The 23,243-nt window shown below is 57.5% G+C and overlaps 6 protein-coding genes across 6 annotated transcripts; 1 reads left to right on the top strand and 5 right to left on the bottom strand.

Moving 5' to 3' along the window:
• Window positions 1-650: 650 nt before the first annotated feature.
• PHYSODRAFT_492524 (hypothetical protein) lies at window positions 651-1,505 on the bottom strand (the record flags this gene model as incomplete). The annotated part of the gene is made up of 1 exon (XM_009524039.1): window positions 651-1,505. A coding segment is annotated over one exon (855 nt), but the record flags the coding sequence as incomplete, so codon positions are not given.
• Window positions 1,506-1,525: 20 nt separating this feature from the next.
• On the bottom strand, window positions 1,526-1,729 carry PHYSODRAFT_419795 (hypothetical protein; the record flags this gene model as incomplete). Its single annotated transcript, XM_009524040.1, has 1 exon — window positions 1,526-1,729. A coding segment is annotated over one exon (204 nt), but the record flags the coding sequence as incomplete, so codon positions are not given.
• A 1,379-nt stretch (window positions 1,730-3,108) lies between these two features.
• Window positions 3,109-3,705, bottom strand: PHYSODRAFT_490681 (hypothetical protein; the record flags this gene model as incomplete). Its single annotated transcript, XM_009524041.1, has 1 exon — window positions 3,109-3,705. A coding segment is annotated over one exon (597 nt), but the record flags the coding sequence as incomplete, so codon positions are not given.
• A 6,184-nt stretch (window positions 3,706-9,889) lies between these two features.
• PHYSODRAFT_253381 (hypothetical protein) lies at window positions 9,890-10,605 on the bottom strand (the record flags this gene model as incomplete). Its single annotated transcript, XM_009524042.1, has 2 exons — window positions 9,890-10,205; window positions 10,418-10,605. The coding sequence occupies 2 exons, from the start codon at window positions 10,603-10,605 to the stop codon at window positions 9,890-9,892; spliced, it is 504 nt and encodes a 167-aa protein (XP_009522337.1).
• A 3,471-nt stretch (window positions 10,606-14,076) lies between these two features.
• PHYSODRAFT_327817 (hypothetical protein) lies at window positions 14,077-15,101 on the bottom strand (the record flags this gene model as incomplete). Its single annotated transcript, XM_009524043.1, has 3 exons — window positions 14,077-14,232; window positions 14,325-14,723; window positions 14,859-15,101. The coding sequence occupies 3 exons, from the start codon at window positions 15,099-15,101 to the stop codon at window positions 14,077-14,079; spliced, it is 798 nt and encodes a 265-aa protein (XP_009522338.1).
• A 2,591-nt stretch (window positions 15,102-17,692) lies between these two features.
• PHYSODRAFT_327819 (hypothetical protein) lies at window positions 17,693-20,435 on the top strand (the record flags this gene model as incomplete). Its single annotated transcript, XM_009524044.1, has 4 exons — window positions 17,693-19,126; window positions 19,204-19,330; window positions 19,405-19,814; window positions 19,851-20,435. 4 exons carry the CDS (start codon window positions 17,693-17,695, stop codon window positions 20,433-20,435), a joined length of 2,556 nt encoding a protein of 851 aa, XP_009522339.1.
• Between the last annotated feature and the right edge of the window lie 2,808 nt (window positions 20,436-23,243).

Raw genomic sequence — 23,243 nt, forward strand, 5'->3', positions numbered from 1 at the left:
AGACATAGCTCAGTTTGCAATCGACATAACAGCCAGCAGAGCACGCGGAGGCTACAAGAAAATACCGTAGCGAAAGAAAGGTGAGTCTCCAGCAGAGCACGACGCCGACGAGGGGCGTCTTCGGATCACCGTTAACGACATCGTGGGCTTGGGTAACTCCAAGAGCGCTTGACACAAATGCGTTCCAGGGCAGAATTGCCGAACATCGACTATATTGCCGTATGGAGCGACCATGAAGCAGAAGAAGCTCACAGACAAGACCCCACACGAAAATTCTTCTTGCTAGCGATATATAGAACAGGGGTATATATTATGTATTTGAACGCACTATTATTTTAATAAAATACATGTACTTCGAAGTACATCACACCACATTGCAATGGAGGGCCCGAAAACTAAATCTGAAACTGACCCGTAAACTGTCCCGTAATCTTTTTTACCTTTGGCTGTCCCGTAACCCGTCTCGTAAACTACCCGTAATTTACTTAACGCACTGGGTACTAGCTTTATATTACCTATGGAATTGAAGATGTATGTCGAAGTATCGTACACGTCCAAACCATTTTTTCATATACTGTACCGGTACATGATGTTTTCAGAGATAATGCAGCGATGGGGGCGCAGTCAAATCATGTTCGGATACGTGTTAGCTAGTCGAGCTCCGTGTTGGAGCTGGACGAAGCCCCAACCAGTGTAACTGGGCTGACATGTGACCGGGCCCCTCTTTCCATCTGTTCCGCGAGTGATCTTGTTGTTGCCTCGTTCATCCTGGTGTATTGCTCGAACGCATCGGAGAACCACCTTCCGAATAATTTGATTGTGAGCCTGTCGACCCCAGTCGCGAAGAGTGCCGTCGCCCCTCCGCTCCCCATGGAGTGAGTTCCGAAAGTCAAAGGGTCTGCCCCCGCGGCGGCAGCGGCACACTTGATTGCTTTAGCCAGACGATTTGCGGCGAGGACCTTGCCGGTACCGGTAGCACAGAGAGCTTCATTGCTGCTGAACATGCGAGAATTCTGTACTAGCTCCCATGTTGCTTGCACTGGGCACAGCCATGCAGAGCCCGATCTGTGTAGTGTTCTCGTAGCCCCGGCCCCGACTTGGTCTGACTTGCTGCCGCGGGACTTGATCGAGACTGCAGCCACCTTGTCGATTGAGCGAGCCAGGACCCCTTGCGTGGAGAGGAATTGCACGTCGTTGACTTGAATAATGTATGGCTTCATCTTTGTACCATCCGCGAGGTACTCCGACTGCCTCAGTAGAAAGAAGAAGCCCATGACCGCAGCCCCCCAGAGCACGCGGTCGTGGGCTGACTGGAAGTTGCATCTTCTCCGTATTTCGCGTAGGATGGCCATTGTGACTGGTTGCTTTTGGGGTGGAGGTGGTGACAACCGCTGCATCCCCCGCACGGCCATGTTGTGTCCCGCGTGCAGCCCGACCGAGTATCCAAGGTTACGGATATGATACCAAGACACATGGCTGATCGCGGACAACACGGTATTCGCTGAGAGGGGTTTTCCTGAATTTGCCCAGTACTGGACGGCAAACAACGCAAGCTGGTAGGAGTGCTCCTGCTCGTCGACGGGAAGCCATTTGCTGTATCCGTTCGCTGAGCACCACGCTGACCATCGTTTCCACGTGGCGGCGTACTTTGGTCGGGACTGCGCGGCCAATCAGTAAGATTGTAATTGAGCGAGAAGTCCGTGTAGATCTTGCGTAGCGCTGGTGGTACTGGAACCTGAGACCACGCAGACGATAAGTTAGACCAGGTGTCACTAAATGGTGATGTCCACGCTCGAGATCCGGCATCCGCCATTGTGTTTATCGCCCCAGGAAGATGCCCACACGAAATACGAAAGCCAAATATCGCCTCCGCCAGTCCGATCGCTCGATTAACCCACCGGCGACCGTTATCCCGATTTTGCTGGGATAAGAAAAACCTCGGGGGAAAGTGCCGGTTCAAGCCATGCAGGTGGTTAGGGTAACTGCGACTCTTCAAGGTCCCGCCGAGAGCGTTTTGGCCAATGCGATCTGTTTGCGGATTTCTCACCTTAAAAGGCAGATGGGCATGGGTGCCGGGCTTCCGCGCCACCATTGGCCACCGCACAAGCATTTACACCCGCCGATAACCAGGTGCCCGCGAAAGATTAGCGCTTCTCCGCTATGGTAAAATTCTGAGTTGATAGGATGGACCGCTCACTAATGTTAACTTTCTTTTCCCTTGTATCATGCCTTCTATAGATGCCTTCACACGTGCGAGGTACGCTGGTCGACGAGCTACGAGTACGGCTCTGCCGGTGCCACTGCGAAGACCGAGTTGTTTCGATCGAGACCTGGACGCTCCTGGTCGTGGAGGAGCCCGACCGCTACTTCAGCAATGTACGTGAGGCTTCAGGGCTACTGGAGCTTTAGCAGAAGGGAGGCTGACGCTGAGAGATGTTGTGGACTCGGTAGGTGTGCGAGGTGGACACCATCTTCAACCCCCACAAGGTAAGGCGGCGTCTTGGCAGCTTTGGCGTTCATATCTAGGGGCTCATGCTGGTGGTGTTGTTGTCGACAGGCGTATTACATTCAGAACGAGCTGTTCACCGGCTACTCCCGGCAGGAGTTGAGCAAGGAGGCGATCTTGCGCATCTGCGCCCACCTAAGCTACGTGCCCCCACCGCTGAAACCATGCGGGTGCTGACACTTCACCCTAACGCGAGTCGACTCCACAGCGAATGTCCAAGCGCGATGCCGAAGGCACGACGGTGGAAACAAGCGGCAGGGAGGACGCCAAGAGCAGGACAGGGACAGCGGGGTGTGGCAAGACTCCACGAACGACAGATACAACGACGGCTTGAAGCATGGAATCTTCATGGTCAGCTGGGGTCTGGTTACGGAGCCCACGATGCCGTATGTCGACTCGAGTAAGCTCGTCCGCTACGAACACTTCATCTTGTATTGGGTTCTCTAGACCTCGTATGACAGCTGATGGGGCGACAGCGGCTTCATTACGCTGTCAAACTCAACTGCAGGTCGAAGTTGATTAGCGTTGTGATTGATTTTCATGCAATTAATACATAATTGTTGGTTTGACCCTCGGCGGCAATGTTAGAGTAGTGATCGTAGTTACTGCATCGACCATCTTGGTTCAGCTGCGTACAGGTGTAAATCCCGAAGGGAGCTGCTGTAAGTCATCGGAACCAGAATTGTTTTCAGTAACTTCCACCGCTTGCAAAACGAATTTCGGCACGTATTACGATGCCGCGGACACACTCGTGTTGTCAGCACCACCAGACGTAGATGAGGTAGCTTTATGCACAAAGCACGCATTGCCAAAACCACATCTTCTTCGAACACAGTGTCGTGGCAAAATAAAAGGGTGGCGGAGCTGATAAGGGAGCTGGGTTGAGCCAACTTCAAGTCTGGATCAGCATTGATAACAATATCGCTGCCTTCAGCAATATTGCGGATGTCTGCGGCGACGACGCTGATCTTGAGCAAGTGTGGAAAGCGCGATGCTTTAGACGCAATCAGCTCCATACCTCTAGCGGCCAGGTCACGTTGGATCTCAATACCAACCACACGAAATGCTTGCGTTTGCAGAGCGATTTGAGCGAGAACATTTCCCACGCCGGATCCAGCATCCAGAAACACGTCATTCACTTGAATAGTCGCTTCTTCGACCAGCATGGACACCCCAGCCATTGTAATCTCTCCGTTATTTAGCTGACGTTCAGTCGCGCGCACATCACGCCTGGTGAGTAGGTAGAATAGTCCTTCAGTGGCGTTGTAGGTTTCTTGCGGTGATAGGATCGAAATGGTAAAGGCGAAAATCGTAGAGGAGACGCGGCGTTGGCTTCCAAATGCAGTCCTGCTCGCTCTGGTGGCGGGTGGAAATAGCGTGGGGGGAAACTCAGCACGTTATTGCCATATCGTATCTTGAGCGTCTTGATTTGCTGTTGCAGTTTGGTTGCGCTCCATGTTGACGGTGTAACAGGGTTACACGCACAAGTGGCTACAGTCACTTGTAACTCTAACAGACACGATGTCTGTTAGAGGTTCGAAAGACTTCCTCGACCTTGGTGTAGATACACCAAATGCTACATACATTTACGACCACCACGACGGGTGGTCCATAGAGACTTAGGATTCCTATTGGCTGAGAGCAGCATCTCTTAGCCAATGAGCGACATGCATAACATTGGAATTCTGCCAACCAGCCGTTGGCAGATTCCTATCTTAGAATATTACATTTAGAGGAAGTCAGAAACATAAAACAAAAATAGCAGTTCTCATTTTTAACCCAAAAACATTATTTGGATCGTTTATTTAGATTAATCTATACTCGGAGGCCCGAGTATAATTAACTCTAATTTAAACTAAGCTACGCTTCCTCACATACACCCGTACACGTGTAAGCTAAAGTAGTGAGCCAAAGTAGGCCCATTACACCTGGTAGCACTTTGTAGTCCGTCCAACGACCGACTACCTGAGTTCGTACGTCAGCGCACGAACGCGGAGAATCTTCCCATGGATACGGAGGTGTCCATGGAAAGCTCCACTACGCCTACAACTCACGTTGCACGCGCTGACTGTCCCCATCTGTCGGACCCAGAGTGGGAAGCTCTCCAACGACTGTTAACAGTCATTGGTGAGGCGGCTGTAGCTACGATGCTGCGTACGCTAAAGCCGACAGAGCAACATGGTGTTGCTCTGGGATTCATCATGAGGGAGCAGCAAGATGCTGCTTCGTCTACAACGGTGTCGTCGGGGACGACACCGCGCGCGCAATCGCTGAAGCTCAGCGTGAGCAATTACGTTGGAAGAGAGGGCGAGCCTCTCCTCTGTTGGCTTGTCGAACTCGACACTGCCATTGCGGCTCGACGCATCGTCGACTCGTTGTCGAAGGTCGCGTTCGCCATGTCATGTCTTGGCGGACGTGCAAGAAGTTGGGCGTATGGACGCCGACTCTCGGATCCTACGTGCTTTAGCACGTACGAGGGTTTCAAGGAGGAGTTCAGACAACCCCGCACAACGAGTTCCGGTCGAGGGCGGAGTTCCTCGACCTGCAGCAGGGCAAGCATGATGTCCATGCTTACGCTCAGAGAGCACGGTACTTGGTCTCGAACATTGTGACCAATCCGATCGACGAGGCGACCAAGGTCGTCACGTTCATGAAGGGGCTGAGAGATGGGCCTGTGAAGACCTATATCTTCCGTGAGTACCCGAGTACTCTCGAAGCTGCAATGACTCTTGCAATGCAGGAGGAGTTTAGCCTGCGGCAGGCTAAGCTGCATGCACATGTGCCGAGGTCACAGCCACGCCCGGTAGTGAGGACGGGAGGCCCAGAACCCATGGACCTCTCGAGTGCTGCAACTGCTGGACCCCAGCAGTCGCAAGGAAACAATGTGCGATGCTACCGATGCGGTAGAATCGGTCACTTTGCTCGGGAGTGCACGGCCCCCGTGCACCAGCAGGGTGGCTATCGCGGCGGTGCCGGGCACCATCGCAACCAAACAAAAAACGCTGGACGCCAGTAGGCGCGGGGCGCCCTACTGGTAATGCAGTTCCGCGTGTCCACCTTGGACACGCGACACTGAGGACTGCAGCCCCCAGTGAGGTTCATCCTCACTGCAAGAACCAAGATGACAAGCCTGACCTTGTCATCCTGAATGTGAACTCGATGAGAGCAAGCGGCTCTCTCCGTGCTTTGGTAGATTCTGGCGCGTCGAAGAACTTTGTTCGACTGCGAAGTCTATCAAGGCTTGACTTCGAGGATTTAAAGATACCTCGAAGTATGTTGGAAGTACGACTGGCAACGGGTGCCGTCGTGAAGACCGAGAAGCGCATGGTACGCGTGCGCTTCACGTATGAAGATCAAGAATATGTCGACACCTTTATCGTCCTGGATCTGGACGATAAGTTTGACATTATATTGGGCATGCCGTGGCTTGCTCGACATGATCCGGTCATCGATTGGGAGAAGCGCACTCTCGTGCGCTTCGGTCGCGACAGCGGAACAGTGAGCGATGGCCCTGTTGCTGCTACGCACGCACCGACAGGTGCGCGCGACTCCCCACTCGAGACTGCGCCTAATGCCGCTGTCCCGGAGCGCCCTGGGCGCGCGCGAGCACGCTCGCAAGAGCAGGAAGCGTCGGCGTCGCCGCCGACGGCTGAAGGAGAAAATGTGTTGATCTCGGAGATCGACACCCGCATTTCAGCGAATCAGGAAGAGTCTCCGACCTCAAGGGGCCCGGATGACGCAGATGAGTCACACGCCTCAGCCGTGGAGGCTGACGCGGATCTGATTGGATCAGGTCTGGCCAATAATAAGAGCCAAAGTGACGTAACGCCGTCGACTCCGGGTGTCGATGGCTTGGGTGAATTCGATTCGTCGGCTCGGGGAGCCGACGCACCCTCCGTAATGGAGGGCTCCGCCAATAACAGGCGTCGAGGTGAAGATGGCGTGTCGGCTCCGGGAGCCGACGCTGCAGGCGGTGCGGACGGTTGCAATCGTTCCGCACCGGAAAAACTTGCATGCTGTCATGCAGCCCGGCTGCACGACGAAGCGCCGGGCGACCAAGCCGGGCTTGAAGTCGCTCGCCGGCGGGATGAACCCGCCGGCGGTACTAAAGAAGAACACCCGTCCACGGCTGGGCCTGGACGAGGTCAAAAACCAAGCGGAGTCGGGCTCCGCAAAACAAGAAGATGGAGCATGCGAAGGTCGCTGCGCAAGTCTCGGCCTGGGGCCGAGACGCTACAAGGAATGTCTGCCGGGCAGACGGAGGCTGAGAAGCCGGACGTCGAGACGTTGAACGTCTTGACGCGTTCCTGTGCCGGGTTCCGGTACAGGGAGATGCCCTCGCTAATGCTCCGACGCAAGCGTCGGAGTTGACTTCGCTTCCAGTCATGAGCTGGAAGCACTTCGCGCGTGACTTGCACGATGGACGCATCGAGCAAATATGCATTCTCTCGGACGCCGAGAGAACGAAGAGCGAGAATGAAGAACTGAGGCAGTTCTTCATGGAGACCACCACTGAGAGCGAGGACACTCTCGGTGCGAAGTCGATGAAGGAGCGCTTTGAAGAGCAGAGCTGGGACTCGTTGAAAACGAGTCCCTGCTACGAGATCTTACGGGAGTACGCGGACGTACTTCCGGAAGAGATTCCTGCGGAGCTTCCGGAGGACAAGGGAATCCAGCACGAGATTGATGTCGTGCCGGGCATGAAGTACTGTGTCACGCGGCAGTGGCCACTGCCGCGAGAGCAGGTCAAAGCGATCGACGACTTCTTCGAAAGTCGTCGCAAAACTGGACAAGTGCGGGAATCGAAATCCCCGCACAGTGCTCCGACGTTCTGTGTCAAGAAGCCACAGGGCGGCTGGCGCATCGCTCATGCGTACAACAAGCTGAACGATGCGACGATACCGGCACAGACACCGATACCGCGAAAAGATGTCATCATCGACTCGATGGCCAGGAGCACTATCTCCAGTGCTCTTGATCTGCGCGATGGATTCTATCAGATCCGCATGCGTGAGAGCGATATCCCTCTCACGGCTGTGAGTACGCCGAGCGGCATTCTCTGGGAGTGGCTAGTGATGCCGCAGGGTCTGAAGAACGCCCCTGCAACCTTCAACAGGTGCGTGACGCACTTGTTGCGCTCGGTGCGCGACTTCGCACCGAGCTACTTCGACGATGTGTTCGTCCACAGCCGGGCTGGGGACGGGATGAGCGATGTTGAGATGCACAACGTGCATCTCCGGAAGCTGCTTGCGCTCATGCGCAAGCCCAAGCTCTATGCGAACCTGAAGAAGTGCATCTTCGGGGCGAGCGAGATACCCGTGCTCGGGTGTCTCGTCGGGAAGAACGGTGTCCGCCCTGACCCTGAGAAGGTTAGAGTGATCAATGAGTGGCCGACGCCGTCGAACGTCAAGGAACTGCGGCAGTTCCTTGGCTTGGCCACGTACTTGTGCAAGTACGTGAAGGACTACGCGGGCATGATACGCCCGCTGTCACAGCTCCTGAAGAAGGACGCCGAGTGGGTTTGGACTGCTGAGTGTCAGCAGACCTTCGATGCAGTCAAGCGGGGCTTGATTAAGGCGCCAATCTTGGCGGTGGCCGACCAAGATCGTCCATTCCACGTTGTGTGTGACGCATCCGACTTCGCAATCGGATGTGCGTTGATGCAGCACGATCACGAGGGTCGTGATCGTGTCGTCTACTACCAATCGCGTCAGCTGAAGCCAGCTGAGCGCAACTACCCGGTACATGGCAACGAACTCCTTGCCATGAAGTACGCACTCGCGAAGTTCCGAGTGTATCTACTCGGAAGCAAACCGTTCGTGGTCTATACAGACCACGCGTCGTTGCGGACGGCTGTGAAGTCGCCGCACATTTCGCAACGGATGGCGAGATGGCTCTCATTCTTCGCAGAGTATAACTTCCGGGTTGAGTACAAACCCGGAAGCCTCAATGTGGTGGCCGACGCGCTCTCGCGTCGACCTGACTACGCCACGACTGATGCCGACGTCAATGCCATTGACGCCATGCAATCGAGCACCCCGACGTCGTCACTGTTGGACGACGTGAAGGTCGCGTACGCGCACGACGCGAAGCTCTTGCTGGCCTACGGCTCAGCGCCTTCTGACAAAGCTCGTCAGAAGCTGCCGAAGCATCTTCGTGCTCGTGCACACCGTTACCGGGTGCACGACGGGTTATTACTCTACAGTGCAGTCGACGACAACGCGGACCGCGTTGTCGTGCCCAATGACCATGACCTGCGACTCAGGGTCATGTACGAGTATCACGATGCACCGACTGCGGGGCATCCGGGCCGCGAGAAGACATACCTTCTTCTCACGCGAGACTTCTACTGGGCCCACCAGTATAAATGGGTGCGCAAGTATGTCCATGCTTGCGAGGTTTGTCAACGTGTGAAGCCTGCGCCTTTCGCGCAGGCTCCCTTGCAGTCACTACCAACTCCACGGGAGTGTTGGCAGTCCATGTCCTTGGACTTCGTGTTCGGTCTTCCCCCGGACAGCCAGGGGAACACGGGCGTTGTTGTCTTTGTTGACCGCTTTACACTTCTTGGGAGTCAACTTTCGATGTCGACTGCGGATCATCCGCAGACGGACGGGCAGACCGAGCGCGTGAGCCGTGTGCTCGTAGACGTGCTTAAGAGCTACGCTCACTCGTTCTAACACTGGAGCGAGTGCCTGCCAATGGCAGAGTTCGCCATCAACAACTCGGTGCATGCCTCGACCGGGCATACACCGTTCTACGTGAATGCCATCAGGCACCCACGCCTCCCGAGTCTACTCGGGATGGTGGCTCCTTCCTTAATTGGGGGAGGATCTACGACTGCAACGCAGAATGCCGCTGACACTTGCACAGTGTCAGCCGCGACTACGCGCAATAATAGGAAGAAGAACGCGTCTGTGCAGGGCACAGACGTCGCCAAGAGCAATAATAAGAAGAAGAACGGGTCTGTGCAGGGCGCAGACACCGCGAAGACGAACGCAGAGGCCGGGCCTACTGCTAGAAACGAGCTGAACGAGTTCAGCTCGGATGCGATCAACTACGTGCAGCGCAGACAAGCCGTCATTCGGTTTGTCCAAGACGCTGTCGCAGCTTCTGTCGACCGACAGAAGCTGAACGCAGCCAATGTTGGTAGGGGCAACACTAATGAATTCAAGAAGGGTTCATTAGTTTTGTTAGCAACTCAAAACCTGCCTAAACATGCAGTTTCCGACTTCGGGGCGAGCAAGCTCGCTGCGCGCTTCATCGGGCCGTTCACGTTGTTGGCACGGCATGGCAACGCCTACACGCTAGATATTCCATCTAGCATGCGCCTCCACCCGACCTTTTACGTCGGGCGGCTGAAGCCATACCTGCAGCACGAGCCACCTAGCTCGGCTGACCCGAACCGGAAGCCCCAGGTGGAGCGAACCTCTGCTCCAGCGTGTAAACGCGCTGGGCCAAGCGTGCGACGCGACCTCCCACGTTGACAGAGATGTCCGACGCGGTCTGCGAGGCCTGAGCGACTTGAGCCCTCAGGATCGCCACCTCCTGCATCAGAGCGGCGAACTCCCGGCTCTGATGCTGTTCCACAGCAGCGACCCGCTCTTCGAGCGTCGGGCCAAGGTCAACCCCTGGTTGACCATACCCGGGGCGTGTTCCCACCACCGCCACCTCCGATCCGCGACGCCCGCGGCTCAACACGCTGGATTGTTGAGCGTATTGTGAACCATAGTATCCCGAAAACGAACCGACAGCCGGTTCGTTATCGTATTCGTTGGAGAGGGTTTCCGCCCCACCAAGATACATGGGAGCCACGGGACGTCCTGCCGCAGGACGTTCCAGAAATGGTGAGGGCGTACGAAGCTCACCTCGCACTGCCGACGCGAAGATAGTGCGAGCGCTGTGGTCACCTACAGCACCCGAGGTCCCACAATCGTCGTGTCCTCGCGCGCCAAGTACTTGGCACGGAGACCCTTGAGACTCTCAGGTACACGAATCGTCGTGTACCCGCTTAGGTCGCGGTCGCTCAAGCGCACCGCATCCGGAAGACACAACGTGGACTGATGGCCTTCGGGCACAGCGCATGGAATACCAGCGTCCATAGAGGATCTGTGGAGCTGCTCCAGCCTCCTTGCGCTTATTGGAAGAGGCCTCGCCCTCTTCCATCTCTACGTCGTCACTCTCGTAGTCAACGGCGTCGTTGACTACAGAGGAACCTTCGAGGATAATCTCCGACTGGGTTGTCTCCGACGCGGCCTTTGCAGCGAGCGCATCGCGCTTTGCCTGCTGGCGCTCATGGTACTGAGCAACAGAGAGGTTACCCTCTGTTGCGCCAGCGGTCTTCAACTTCGACGCGCTCGTTCCATTACGAGCGCGCGCTCTCCCGTCACGCATTGACCAAGCGGTCAATAGTAGTTGACGCGTCGGGACCGGCACGTCTAACCTTGACGGGGGGATGGTGTAACGGGGTTACACGCACAAGTGGATACAGTCACTTGTTACTCTAGCAGACACGATGTCTGTTAGAGGTTCGAAAGACTTCCTCAACCTTTGTGTAGATACACCAAATGCTACATACATTTACGACCACCACGACGGGTGGTCCATAGAGACTTAGGATTCCTATTGGCTGAGAGCAGCATCTCTTAGCCAATGAGCGACATGCATAACATTGGAATTCTGCTAACCAGCCGCGGCAGATTCCTATCTTAGAATATTACATTTAGAGGAAGTCAGAAACATAAAACAAAAATAGCAGTTCTCATTTTTAACCCAAAAACATTATTTGGATCGTTTATTAAGATTAATCTATACTCGGAGGCCCGAGTATAATTAACTCTAATTTAAACAAAGCTCGCTTCCTCACATACACGCGCACACGTGTAAGCTAAAGTAGTGAGCCAAAGTAGGCCCATTACAGACGGCCTCATGTCTTTCTCCACTGACACCCAGTTGATTCGTCTTCCCGCTTGCTCGTACACCGCCGCGAGCTGAACGAGTTGGCGATCCTCTTCGTCTGAAAAGTCAGCCATTTTTCGCTTCGGATACTGTCTATACAAACCCAAGTAAAACGACCCTTTGGGGGTTCATACTGAAACCGATTTTATTTTTTTGGATTTGTAAGTCAACGTTGGGTCGCTGTCGACCGAGTCAATGTAGACTCGTTCAGAGTCGACGTTGACATTGCTATTACTAGTACGTTTGAGTCAATGTCGACTTGGTTTAAGTCCATGTTGACTTCACGATCAATAAAACAAGCGTATTCGAGTCACAGTTGACTCGCTCTAAGTCATCGGTGACTTGGAAATGTGTATTCATTCATCGTTACGCAGCAACACACACAACTACAGCAGGATGGCTCTCTCAAACGCAGCCAATGCTTCCATAATCTTCGCGCATACACACGCGTATCTGCCGTGGTCCATCGAGTGAATGACGGTACCTGTCTTGTCGTGGACCAACTCATTTCTTTCTTCCAGAACTCGACCGCAAGCGCCTTGAACTCTTCAGCGTCTGCCGTCTTCGATCCAAACGCCTCCTTCATTTTGCCCAGAATGAAGTCGCGCTTCTTCTGCATTGTGCTCGTGTTACCTACATTTTTTTCAATCCAGAGACAATGGAAGTCAATACAATGTCAAACCATACTGAAGCAGAAACTCAAGCGGCATACCATTTCGGATCTCGGCGTTCCATTCTGTGAACTCATCGATAGCTTCCTTGGTCACCGCGCTATACTTGTACGTATGCAGCTGCAGCTCTCGTCTCGCGATGGTGTCTTGCAATCCGCTGTTCTCCGTTTTCACCGCCTCTAGCGCAGCCTTCATCAATTCCAACTGCGTTCTCACTCCATCCCGTTCTGCTTGCATCGCCGCCCTCTCTTCCTCGATCCGGTTGCGGTTGGCTTCGAGCTCTTCAAACGCAGCTGGGCACCCGTTGTTCTTGAACCGCTCTTCCAGGAGCCGGGTCTGGCGCTCCATTTCATTTAAAATCTTCGCCTGCCTCAGCGATATTCGGTCTCCTTGTTGCTTCTCTCGACTCGGCTTCTCTCGTTTCTTTTTATCCGCGTCCAACTGCTCCCGCTCCCGTTGCAGGCGATGCGTTACGTTCTGGAGACGCCGGCCCTCCTCTTTGACCTTGGCCCCATGAGATTGCAGCTCCTCGGCTTTGATTTGTAGTTCTTCCTCCTTGTTCTCCATATTCTTCTCTCGCGTAGTCACCTCGTTCTCCCGGTCCTCCAGTTTTTTCTTGCGCTCGTCCACCTCTCTCGTGAGGTTGTTCATGTCTTCGTGCACATCCTGGAGTTTCTTAGCATGGCTAGCCTGCGTCTTAAGTAGATTGTCTGCGTGCGTGGTGACGGATTGCTTCGACAAATTCAACTCAGTTTCCACATGGGCAAGTTTGTTGCGCAAGCCACTTGAAATCGCCTTCTCCTCGGCTAGTTGTAAAAATCGAGTTCCGCAACTCGTTCGTCAACGCGATAGTTATATCGTTGTCTGGGAGATCAAAATCCCTGAGTTCGGTCAGCTCGTTTTCAGCGGCTGCTAACTGCTCCTCTAATTTCCTTGAGCGCGCTTGCTCCTCCTCTAGCTTCTCTCGGAACTGCTGCAGTGCTTGCGAAATAGAGAGTTCAAAACTCGCATACTCCCCTCGCAAAGGGTGGGTTTGCAGGCTCTGAGCTGGGGCACCTTCCTCCTGCACGGCCACGGGTGTCTGCGAGATTGAAGGCCCTGGAGCTTGGTCTGACGCTAGCGATGCTTGGTTTCTGGCTGCGGTAGGCTGCTGAGCCGCCAGGATGTCGCATTGCTCGATCGCCAGGTGCTCGGCTCCGCCACGTTGCGATAGCTTCGACGAACCCGAACCAGCGGTCTGCGCGTGTGCGTCTGCTTTCGGGGCTTGGTCCGCTAAGTAAATCTCGTAGACCTCTTTCAGCAGCGCGGGCTCGTGACGCTGGAGATCTTCTGGTTTGTTTTTGAACGCCTTGAATTGAGTCAACTTGCTCAAAGCCTCGTAGCCCAAGTCGTTGTCGCTGTTCCTAGCGGCTGTGTATTTCTCCGCCCACACACGCTTCTGGTAGTCTGCCATCTTGTAGTTATCACCTGCCTTGCGCCGTGGGCCTTGCCGGTGCTCGCCCTTTTCGTCTGCGATCTTCTTTTGTAGAGCCAAGCACGTGGACTGGAGCGCGTGCTTGGGTACCAGGGGAGTCGTCTCTTCATCGCGAGTCGTCGCCTCGTCCTCCGATGCACTCGCGGCGCCCAACTCGCGCGTCGTCCCGTTGGATCCTTCGCCAGTCTTCTTGGCAGTCTTCCTCTGCTTACGGGGGCTTGGCGAAGTGTCTAGCCCCTCCCCCTTCTTCCGCTTCTGCTTGGCATTGCCGGTGGCAGGCGTGGTCTTGGCAGCGTTTGCTGACTTGTCAGTGGGTGCGCTCGTCCGCTTTGTCGCTGGCTTGTCCGTCGCCTTTGTAGCTTTCTTGCTCCTCGTCATTGGCGCGAGATAAGCGCCAACACAAGAGTGGATACGTCACATTAGAGATTTACTGAAGCTACCAGTCACCTCTTCGGCATTGCCGGAGCACATTAGCGATCACGCATAAACTCATCCAGCGTGATGATGTAGGCGCGCGGCATATTGACGGTTGTCAGCTCGTTATCGATGTGCAGCTCATCGACGGTGTCCACCTCGTTGTCGGGGCGCGGCTCCTCCGGGGAGTTGTGTCTCCAGATGTTGAAGTACTCCACGAAAGTGCGACCAGGGATAGCGTGACCAACACGATTAGCTCGTTCCAAGAGCTGTGTTGCTTCCGCTATGCCAGGGGGTATTCGACCGCAGCAACCGCAAGCTTGTCCGAGGGAATGTGCAGATCCTGATAGCGCTCAAAATCATCTATCCGAAGGTTGCAGTTGTCGACGATAACGATATCCACGCCACGGTCGGGGCTGCGCCACAGGAGTTCTCTGCATTGTTCGTAGCAGCTTCGATGCGCCTCCCAAAGCCGACTTGCGCCGAACACATAGGATCCTCCGCGCTGGAAGAAGAGGTCAGCTGAGCAAATCGATGCGCGGAAATCAAACGTTGCTGCATAACGAGCGACCACTTGAGCAAACGTTGTCTTGCCACTGCCAGGGAGGCCTCTCATGATCACGAAGAGCCGAGGCGGGTACTGCATATACGTGCGGCAGTCCTCCCAATACACCCGGTAGTCGTCAACGATTCGGGCTTTGAACTCCATTTCTCACACGTCGGATGTCGTCGAACCTCCAAGATTCCGCTGCTTCTGAAGTTGACCACACCATATCACCGACCATGTGTGAACACACATAACATAAGTCAACATTGACCTGGGATAGTCAACATCGACATCTTGGCCGGACCAGTTGCGCTCCTGGACGATGTCAGCGGCGTGGGCGACCGTCTGCCGGCATTTCGGCGAGCCCGGCCACAGCGTCACGGCGAGGGTTGCGGTAGCGGGGACAGTGAGAGCAGCATGACGAGCATGGGTCGGCCGGCACAGCGAGAGCAGCACGACGAGCATGGCGGCAGTCGGCATGGGCGACAGCAGCACGGTGAGCATAGCGGCGGCCAGAGTAAGGATCAGCAGCATGGCGAGCTTGGTGGCGGCCTTGGCGGCGACGGTCGATGCGAGCCGGGCGACGGCATAGTTGGGGAAGCGCGCTGGAGCAGTAGCTGGCGATTTCGGAAATGAGGTTTGGGATTGAGCGCGCGGAAACGATCTTCTGGCACCGATCGCAGCGCGAGCGTGATTGGCCACGAAATGGCTGGCCAATTACACGTCGCAAATTCAAACGATGGGGGCGCTGATTGGCGTAGATACCGGAGCGAACCCACGGGCGAAAATCTGCGTGTTGCGCGAACTCAAAGCGCAAGTTGGAAAAGCGCGCGAAAAGCTGTGTGTTGCGCGAAGCTTGATGGCTGAAGCCAGGCTGATACCACTTCGTGTGACCTTTGGATTGAGCCAATGCTGATTGGCTTATTAGCTTCAACTTCAACCCTCGATAAGCACCCCGAATTATAGTAGTTCTTGATTTAGTGACTACCTAGTACGAGGGCATTTCTTTTGCAGTTCTATAGTAACTTACTTTTGCAAGTTCTTCTGCAACAGAAATGATGGCAAACGGTGCCTGAACGTCGCTCGCCTCGCTACCTAGGCCAGTGTGGTGTCCTCACAAAACGCGGTACCCGTAGATATGAAATACCAACCAATGCGTGCACACGGTTTCTATAGGTGAGCGCTAGCACCATTGATCTTGTCCGTCGAAAAAGCTCTGCTTCTGGGTGGTCAAAAGCTCACGAGACAGCACACTAATTCCCTCCTGTTCCTCGCCAACACTTATACGAATAGACGCCTGTGACTTCAGCGAGGAATACGCCGCGCTCGCTAAGGTTGATGACCCCCCTCCTTTATTTTACTGCATTTTACTACATATAGGAGCCCACACACCGCTTGACCTCCCGTGCCGTGCCACCGCGGCTCGCCGCCTCGCCTGGTGAGGTGCGTTCTGCGGTCCGAGGGTGGTGGTATGGCGAGCGTCGAGGGTAATTCGCGTCCGTTGGCAATGGTGCTCCCGGGAGCTTTGGGGGGCTGCATGGAGGTGTCGGTGGTGACTTGGTCGGCCGAACCGCCAGTGCCGCGCCACCGCGGCTCGCCGCCTCGCCCGGTGAGGTGCGTTCTGCGGTCCGACGGTGGCTGGAATCGGTGGTATGGCGAAAGACGAGGGTAATGTGTAGTAGCGCCCTCGCAGAAATCTCGCGATTGCAATCTCACACAAACTCGGCGCGTCTGGATAGCGGTCGCGCCGAGCGAATTATTCCCGGTTGTTGGAGTAGCGTATCTTCGAAATACAGGCCGAAGTCTTCGCAGGCTTCGGAGTTGGGGGTTCTTGTGTTGACGCTTGTTCCTTGTCGTAGGGCGTCGAGCCTTGGGCGTGCGGCGTTATCGGGCCGGCGCTTCCTCGGCGTTTGTGTGGCGTTATCGGGCCTACACGGGGGGTCATGTGTACAGTGGTTATCAGGCCAGTGCGGTCCTTCGCCTAGGCAGCGCGTTATCGGGCGCCCACCTAAACGGTATACGTTTAACGTGCCTTTGTTCCAGCACGGGTCTGTGGGGGGTGAGCACCCGAACCAGCAAACGACGGGGGGCCGCGATATCGAGGCGGCTCTACTTACCGGCGCTTGGTGGTTCCCCTGGAACCTCGGAGAAGACGGGAGGTCTTTGTGGTTCAGAGAAATTTCGGGACTGAGTCCTTACCCTATCCTATGTCCTTGTTACTGGCTACTTTGTACTACTGCTTGCTAAGCCTACCGCTCTGGGCCTATCCCTACTTCTGTCGTGCTTGCACTGCCGTCCTTCAACCTGGTTTGCGTGGCGCAATCAAGATCTTACCTCGGCGCGTTTTGGTCGGCGGGGGTTAGGGTCGGCGCGTCTCGGCGCGTTTTGCTCGGCGGGGTTTAGGGTCGGCGCGTTTGCAGAACCGGGTGCGCTGGTCGACCCGTCGGATGATTACGCGTCGCACTGGATTCTGGCACCGTGCCTCACGGCCCATCACCCACGCCGACTTTCCCGTCGAGCTCGGCCCTGCGTCGCGCCCATCAATCCGCGTCGCGTTCCATCAGCCGCGTCGAAGTCCATCACTCGCGTCCCGGTGCCTTATTCCTCCTTCGCCCGGCGCGCCCACTTCTTCCGCGGGGTACTACACCACATTCGTCCCGCCACGCACGCGCACTCCCCAGGTGGGTGTGTCGTCGCAGAACCTGCCCCGCGCCTTCGCTTCGTCTCGACACCATCGCGTTTTCTGCCCTCGCAGCCCGCTTCGCGGTACTCCAAGCTTCATGGCTCGCCTCCACGACGTCGACGTCAACGACATCGACCTGGAGGAAGAAGAGCTTGACACCGACGACCTCGAGGCCGCTGACTGCGCGGTTTGTGCCCTCGGCGCGCATCGTCCTCGCCTGCCCGTCGCGCCCCAAGTCCAGCTTCCGGCTTCAGGCTCCCCCGTCCACTCGGTGACTGCTCTTGTCGCCGATACGCACACTCTCCAGCGCGAGAACTAGGAGCTGCGCGCCCAGTACGAACTCGTCTCAGCGCACAATGCGGGTTTGGCTACTCACGCGTCCGTGCTGCATGACCCCAATTTCGCGATCTTGCATCGTGCTCGCGAGGGTTATCGCGCAGGCATGATCCGGCTCGAGCAGGCGCTCCTCTCCTGGGAGCACGCCGAGCGGGACTACGCCGTCCTGGAGGACCGAGTGGCCGACTCTGCCGAGGCTCTACTCCGCGCCGAGCGAGGCTCCTCGACAGAGCAATATCGTGATCTTCAAACTCAGCTCCGGGCGGCACGAGACCAGGTCACTGACTTGACCGCCCAACTCGCGCGCGCTCCTGTCCAAGCGCGCGTGGCCGCTGCCGAAGCTGAACGAGATCACATGCAACAGCTCGTGGCCACTGCCGAGCAGCACCGCGACGCCACTCTCGCCGAGCGTGACCGCGTTACCCGCGTTCTCGTGGTCGTCGAGCAAGAGCGTGACGGGGCCCTCGACATGCGGGATCAAGTGCGTCGAGCCTCCACGGCCCTGAGACGCGAGCGAGACGCTGCTGTCGCCGAGAGGGACCAGGCACGTCAAGCCGTGGCCGCCCTTGAGCAGCGGCGAGACGCTGCCGTCGCCGAGAGAGATCAGGCTCGTCAGGCCTTGACCGCTCTGGAGCAGCAGCGCGCCCCAGTCGACGAAGAGCTCCGCGTGGCCCGTGCGTCGCTTTCTCAGAGCCGCATGGTGATCGAGGCGGCCCAGAACCTGAACGTCCCGCTGCAGGACTGCCTTCGGCGCGTCAACGCGCTCTTAGTGGCCCACGTCGAGGAGCTCCGCCGCGGCGCGACGCGTATCCACGAACTGGAGGAGTCAGTGGCTACTGCTACGACTCTCCGTGTGGGCGCTGAGTCCGAGATGGCGCGGGGTCAAGCCGGCGAACTTTGCGCCACATCTCGCGCGATGCAGTATCGAGCTGGGTGGCTGTCCATTCGGCGGTCGTCTCAGCAGCGTCGAGGAGCGGTCGGCGCCCAGACCCATCGTCTCAGCGCTTACGTCGCCGAGCTGGAGGAGGAGCGCGACTTAACCATCCGAGAGCTCGACGAATACACTGTGGCTTGGCGTCGGATGCTTCGAGACGCGCGTCGGGGCCGAGAGCTGGCGCGGCGGGTGCGCGACGAGCTTGCCAATCGTCTCGCCGGCGTCGTAACGCGTGTAGGCGGGCAGATCGACACCTCTGACCTGGTCAGGCGACTCGAAGCCACTTTCACGGCGGAGATCGACGGTGCATCCCGCTCCCCCCTGCTATTCCTACGTCCGCAGCAGTTCCTGCAGCATCCGCGGTTCCTGTTCTTGCTTCAACTGCGTCGAGCTCTGGTGCCCGGGCGGGCTCGTCTGCTTCGACGGCGGGCTCGACGACTGGCGCTTGCCCTCCAGCAGGTCCTTCGGGCTCCCGTCCTGTTCCGACTTCGTCCGCTGTCTCGTCCTCGTCGGGTTTTCAGCGACCTCGACACGGCGCGTCGAGTCGTTCGGGTTCTCAGTCACGCACGTCTAGGCCGTCAGGAGTGGCTTCCGCTACGTCATCTGGTTCTTCGCCCCTTCGACGTAGTCGGCGGCCCTCTACCGTGGCTGACACTGCGGCTTCCGACAACGCCGCTGCGCAGGCCTCATCTGCAGCTACGCCCTCTGCGGCCGCTGCAGCTGCAGCGCGCGCACGAGAGGACGCGTCGCTCTTCGGCTCCGAGTCTTCGGACAGCGAGGACCAAGCGCGGCGAGCTCAGCCCAAGCGCCGTCGGCTGCATAGCCCCGGGTCTCGCTCACGGTCGCCGGCCCGTCCGCTACCACGTTCGCCGTCACGTTCCCAGACACCCCCGCGTTCCCGTTCTGCTTCGCGTTCGCGTTCACGCTCGGCCTCTCGTTCGCGTTCGCACTCGCCTCCACGCTCGCCCTCCTTGGCGTCGACGCGTTAGGCCGGCTCAACGCGTTCGGCGCATCGGTGGCCTCGCGTCACTCTTCTCCTGCACGGCTGACGCACTCCTCGCCGAGGAGCCGAGCGGCAGCCGGAGCTGGACCAGGCCCTGGTCCGGGCGATTCGGGCGACTCCAGTGGCGACGACGCGTCCGCTTCCTCGTCGTCCCGCGCCTCGTCCTCGAGCACCGCCTCCAGCGGCTCGGCGGGGAGTGCACCGGCGGCGCCCTTCTTCGACCCTGTGATTCCGCCTGCCGGAACTCCGTCTGGCTGGCGGCAGCCTCGCTACGCTCCTTGGCCCAAGCGGGTACGACGTCTCCGCCTTCATCTCATTACCGTACAGGAATTGCAAACGCTCTTTCTGCCGCCGCCCGGCTGGATCATTCCGCGCCGTGTTCCCCCCGCGCCTGCAAACTGGAACCGCGCCCTCGTGACTCTGGCCAACGTCGACGCGCTGCAGGCGACTCGGCCATGGCGGTACCTCGCTCAAGCCGCTGAGGCGCTTCTCTTCGCGTCCGGCGACGCGCCGTTCCGCCCATTCCTACGTCGGCTCCGGCACCACATCGAGCACTGGGCTCAGGCGTACTGGGAGTCCACACATGAACTCTCCGTGCAGGGTGCGGCGTGGAAAAGGTGGCGCACGGCGCGCAACTCGCGTCGCTCACACGCGGGCAACCACCTCAACAGCCTGTTGCCACTGGTGGTCGGGCTGTTCCAGCAAGGGCTCGCAGACGTGGACCTCTTGCTGGACCCAATGGTGCTTCACTTTCCGCCCGCGCACATGTCGATCGGACGGTGGTATCCAGGCCTCCAGCACGCGACGTTGCAAGCCGCGCTCAACGACATCGACGCGCAGGAGCCCTGGCGCCGTTCTATCGGACGCCGCTCACTGTGGCCGAGATGGACGCCAACGTACGCTGTCGAGTGACGCGCGATCACCCCGCCTTCCATGTGCCGCGTCTTGCAGGTAAGTTTGTCCAGCAGGTTTGAGTCTTGGCCCATCGTCGCAGTCCGTCGCGTTTAGTTGTTGTAGCCGTAACTTCAACACGTAGCCTTGATCTTTTCCCTTGTTTCTTTCCACTTCTCCACATCTTTTATGAGACGGCCCTCCGCCGTCCCATCTTCAGCAACCGGCTGGTCCTCCTCACTTCCCTCATCCAATCCCTCGCTCCGGCCATTCCTAGAGTTGAGGCTTCCCACCAGTCCTCCCGTCGGCAGCCCCCCTACCGACTTAGTCGCACACGTGGGCGTTCACCCACCAGGCTCCGCCGCCTCCGCGTTCTCGTGCGACTGCATCGCCTCGAACCGGTTGCGTCCCGTGCGCTGGCGCAGGAAGTCGTACAGCAACCCGCCGCAATTCAGATCGACCTCGTCGACCCACGTCATGTCCGGGTAGCCCTTCCATTTGAATTCGAACTGGCGTCGCGTGCGTCCATACGGGGTAGCCCGCCCCTCGCGCACGTTCACGATCTTCTCGACCTCGAAGACGTCGTCCTCTAGCTCGCGCGTGGCTTCCCAGCTGTCCTCCGGCAAGAGTTCCTCGTCGAAGTCGAAGCGCTCCTCGGCCGGCACCGTCAGCTGCGTCGTGGGTCGCGACGGGAATTCCCGGACGGGCTTCAGCTTGGAGATGTGGACGACGGGGTACAGCTGATAGGGCGTACCCGTCGTCTCGAGGCGCACTGCGAACGCGCCAGACTAACAGCTCTGTGTTGCCTTTGTAGGATGCCGGCAACGACGGAATATGGTCCATGGCAATGACCTGGAATTGGTACGTCGCGACGATGTTGCCCGGCGACTCGCCCTGGATGGTCGGCCGACCCTTTCCCGTCTCGCAGTCGGTGCATTCGCCGACGTAGCGCTGGACGCTTCTAAAGATCCCTGGCCAATGGAAGTGGTGCCTCACGCGTTGGTATGTGCGGCCAATACCCTGGTGTCCGCCTTCCAAGCTCGCGTGATAGTGGTGGAGTACATCTTCCCGAAGAGTCTCCGGGATCACCAGCTTCATCATCACATCGCGATCCTCGGCGGAATCGTCGCTTCTCGGCTGGTAGTAGAGCAGCCCGCCTTCGCCATCTTCGTACTGAAACGCAAGCTTTTGGCAGTTCTTCACCTCGCGCCGAGATAGGTCTCCGACGTCGCCGCGGAGATACTTCTTGAGGTTGACGATCCAGACCTCTTCGTCCTGGGCGACGCGGATGCGGTCCAGGCGCAGTCGTTGCACCACCAGCTCCTCCAGGACTTCTGGAGGTTGGACCCTACGTGTTGTCGTGCGTGCGGCAGCCGAGCGAGTCGTCACAGCGAGGACTTCTGCTGTCCCGCGTCCCGCGTCCATGGCCTTCCGACGGGGTCATCTGCGCCGCGTGTTTTCGCGTCGAGATTATCCGCGTCGGGACTGGCTGGAGACTCCATCTCGGGACTCGATGCCAGTGGTCGAATGACTTCTCCCAAGCGATTCAGCGTCTTCAGATCTTGAATCTCTTCGGGGCTGTGAGCGTTGCGGCCTCCTTCAGGCTGCAGATCTTGTCCAGCCAGCATGTCGGCATTCGCGTTCCAGTCTCGTCGTACGTGGAAGAGTTTATGGCGCAGCCATGCCTGGAGTGCGTTTCGCGTCTTTTGTCGCAGCGGCTTCAGCCCCGGGAACTTGCAGTCCATCTCGACCCGCATCTGCCAGAGACAAGGTTGGAGTCTCCGCATACGCCGAGTCGGGTGACGTCGTCGAGTCCCTCTAGAAGAGAACATCCGAGCAGCAGCCCGCGGTATTCCGCCTCGTTGACCGTGAGGTCCGTCGCATATCCCGACGCGGCGCGCACGATCTCCCAGTTCGGCGGCTGCCAAATGACGGCACTGTATGCTCCGTCTCCTCGCTTCGCCTTGGCCGATCATCAAAGCTCAAAACGTGCAAGACCTCGTCGCGCGCCACGTCAGGGACTGGAATGACTACAATCCTGGACGCCCGTCTCCGTGGGGCGATCTCTTCTAGCGCCGCGTCGACGAAGGCTCGCGGGGGTAATGCTCGCAGCCAGCGCGCCGAGGAGTTCTTCTTCTCCCTTCATGGATCGGCAGATTTCCAACTTCCACGGCGAGAGGATCGCGGCCCACTATGGCAGTCGCCCCTGTAGTCCTTTGGACCGGAACAACCAGGCGAGTGTCGTGTGACGTGTCAAGATGCGGACTGGTCTACCTGCTAGCATCGTGTAGCACTCGTTTAAGACGCGCAACAAGGCCAAGATCTCCTTTTCGACGATGTCGTAGTTCAGCTCGTTGGGCTTCAACGTACGACTGGTGAACTTCACAGGCATGTATACTTCGTCGTGGACCTGCGTGAGCACCCCTGAGATGGCCCAGTCGCTGGCGTACACGGTCACGACGGATTTTCGGTTCGCGTCGAAGTGTTCAACATTGGGGTCTCGGCAAGTTTTGCCTTGAGCGCGTCGAAGGGGCGCGTCGCATGCGTCCACTTCTCATGCCCGCGGACTTCTGGGCGCGTGACGTACTCGTTGAAGTCGGTCTCCGTCAGCGAATACAGCGCGGTTGCATACACCGCAAAGTCTGCAATGAACCGGTGGTAGTAATTGAGGCTACCCAAGAACGATTGCAGGCCCTTGAGCGTGCGCGGGAATTCGAGCGACGTCAGCGACTCCAGATTCTTCGGCTTCGCCTCGAGACCGAGTCCTGAGACTCGGTGGCCCAGGTAGTCGACCTTGGACATGCCCCACTCGCTCTTCTCGACACTGAT

The sequence above is a fragment of the Phytophthora sojae genome (assembly GCF_000149755.1).
Source record: "Phytophthora sojae unplaced genomic scaffold PHYSOscaffold_3, whole genome shotgun sequence".
Classification (NCBI taxonomy): Eukaryota; Oomycota; class Peronosporomycetes; order Peronosporales; family Peronosporaceae; genus Phytophthora; species Phytophthora sojae.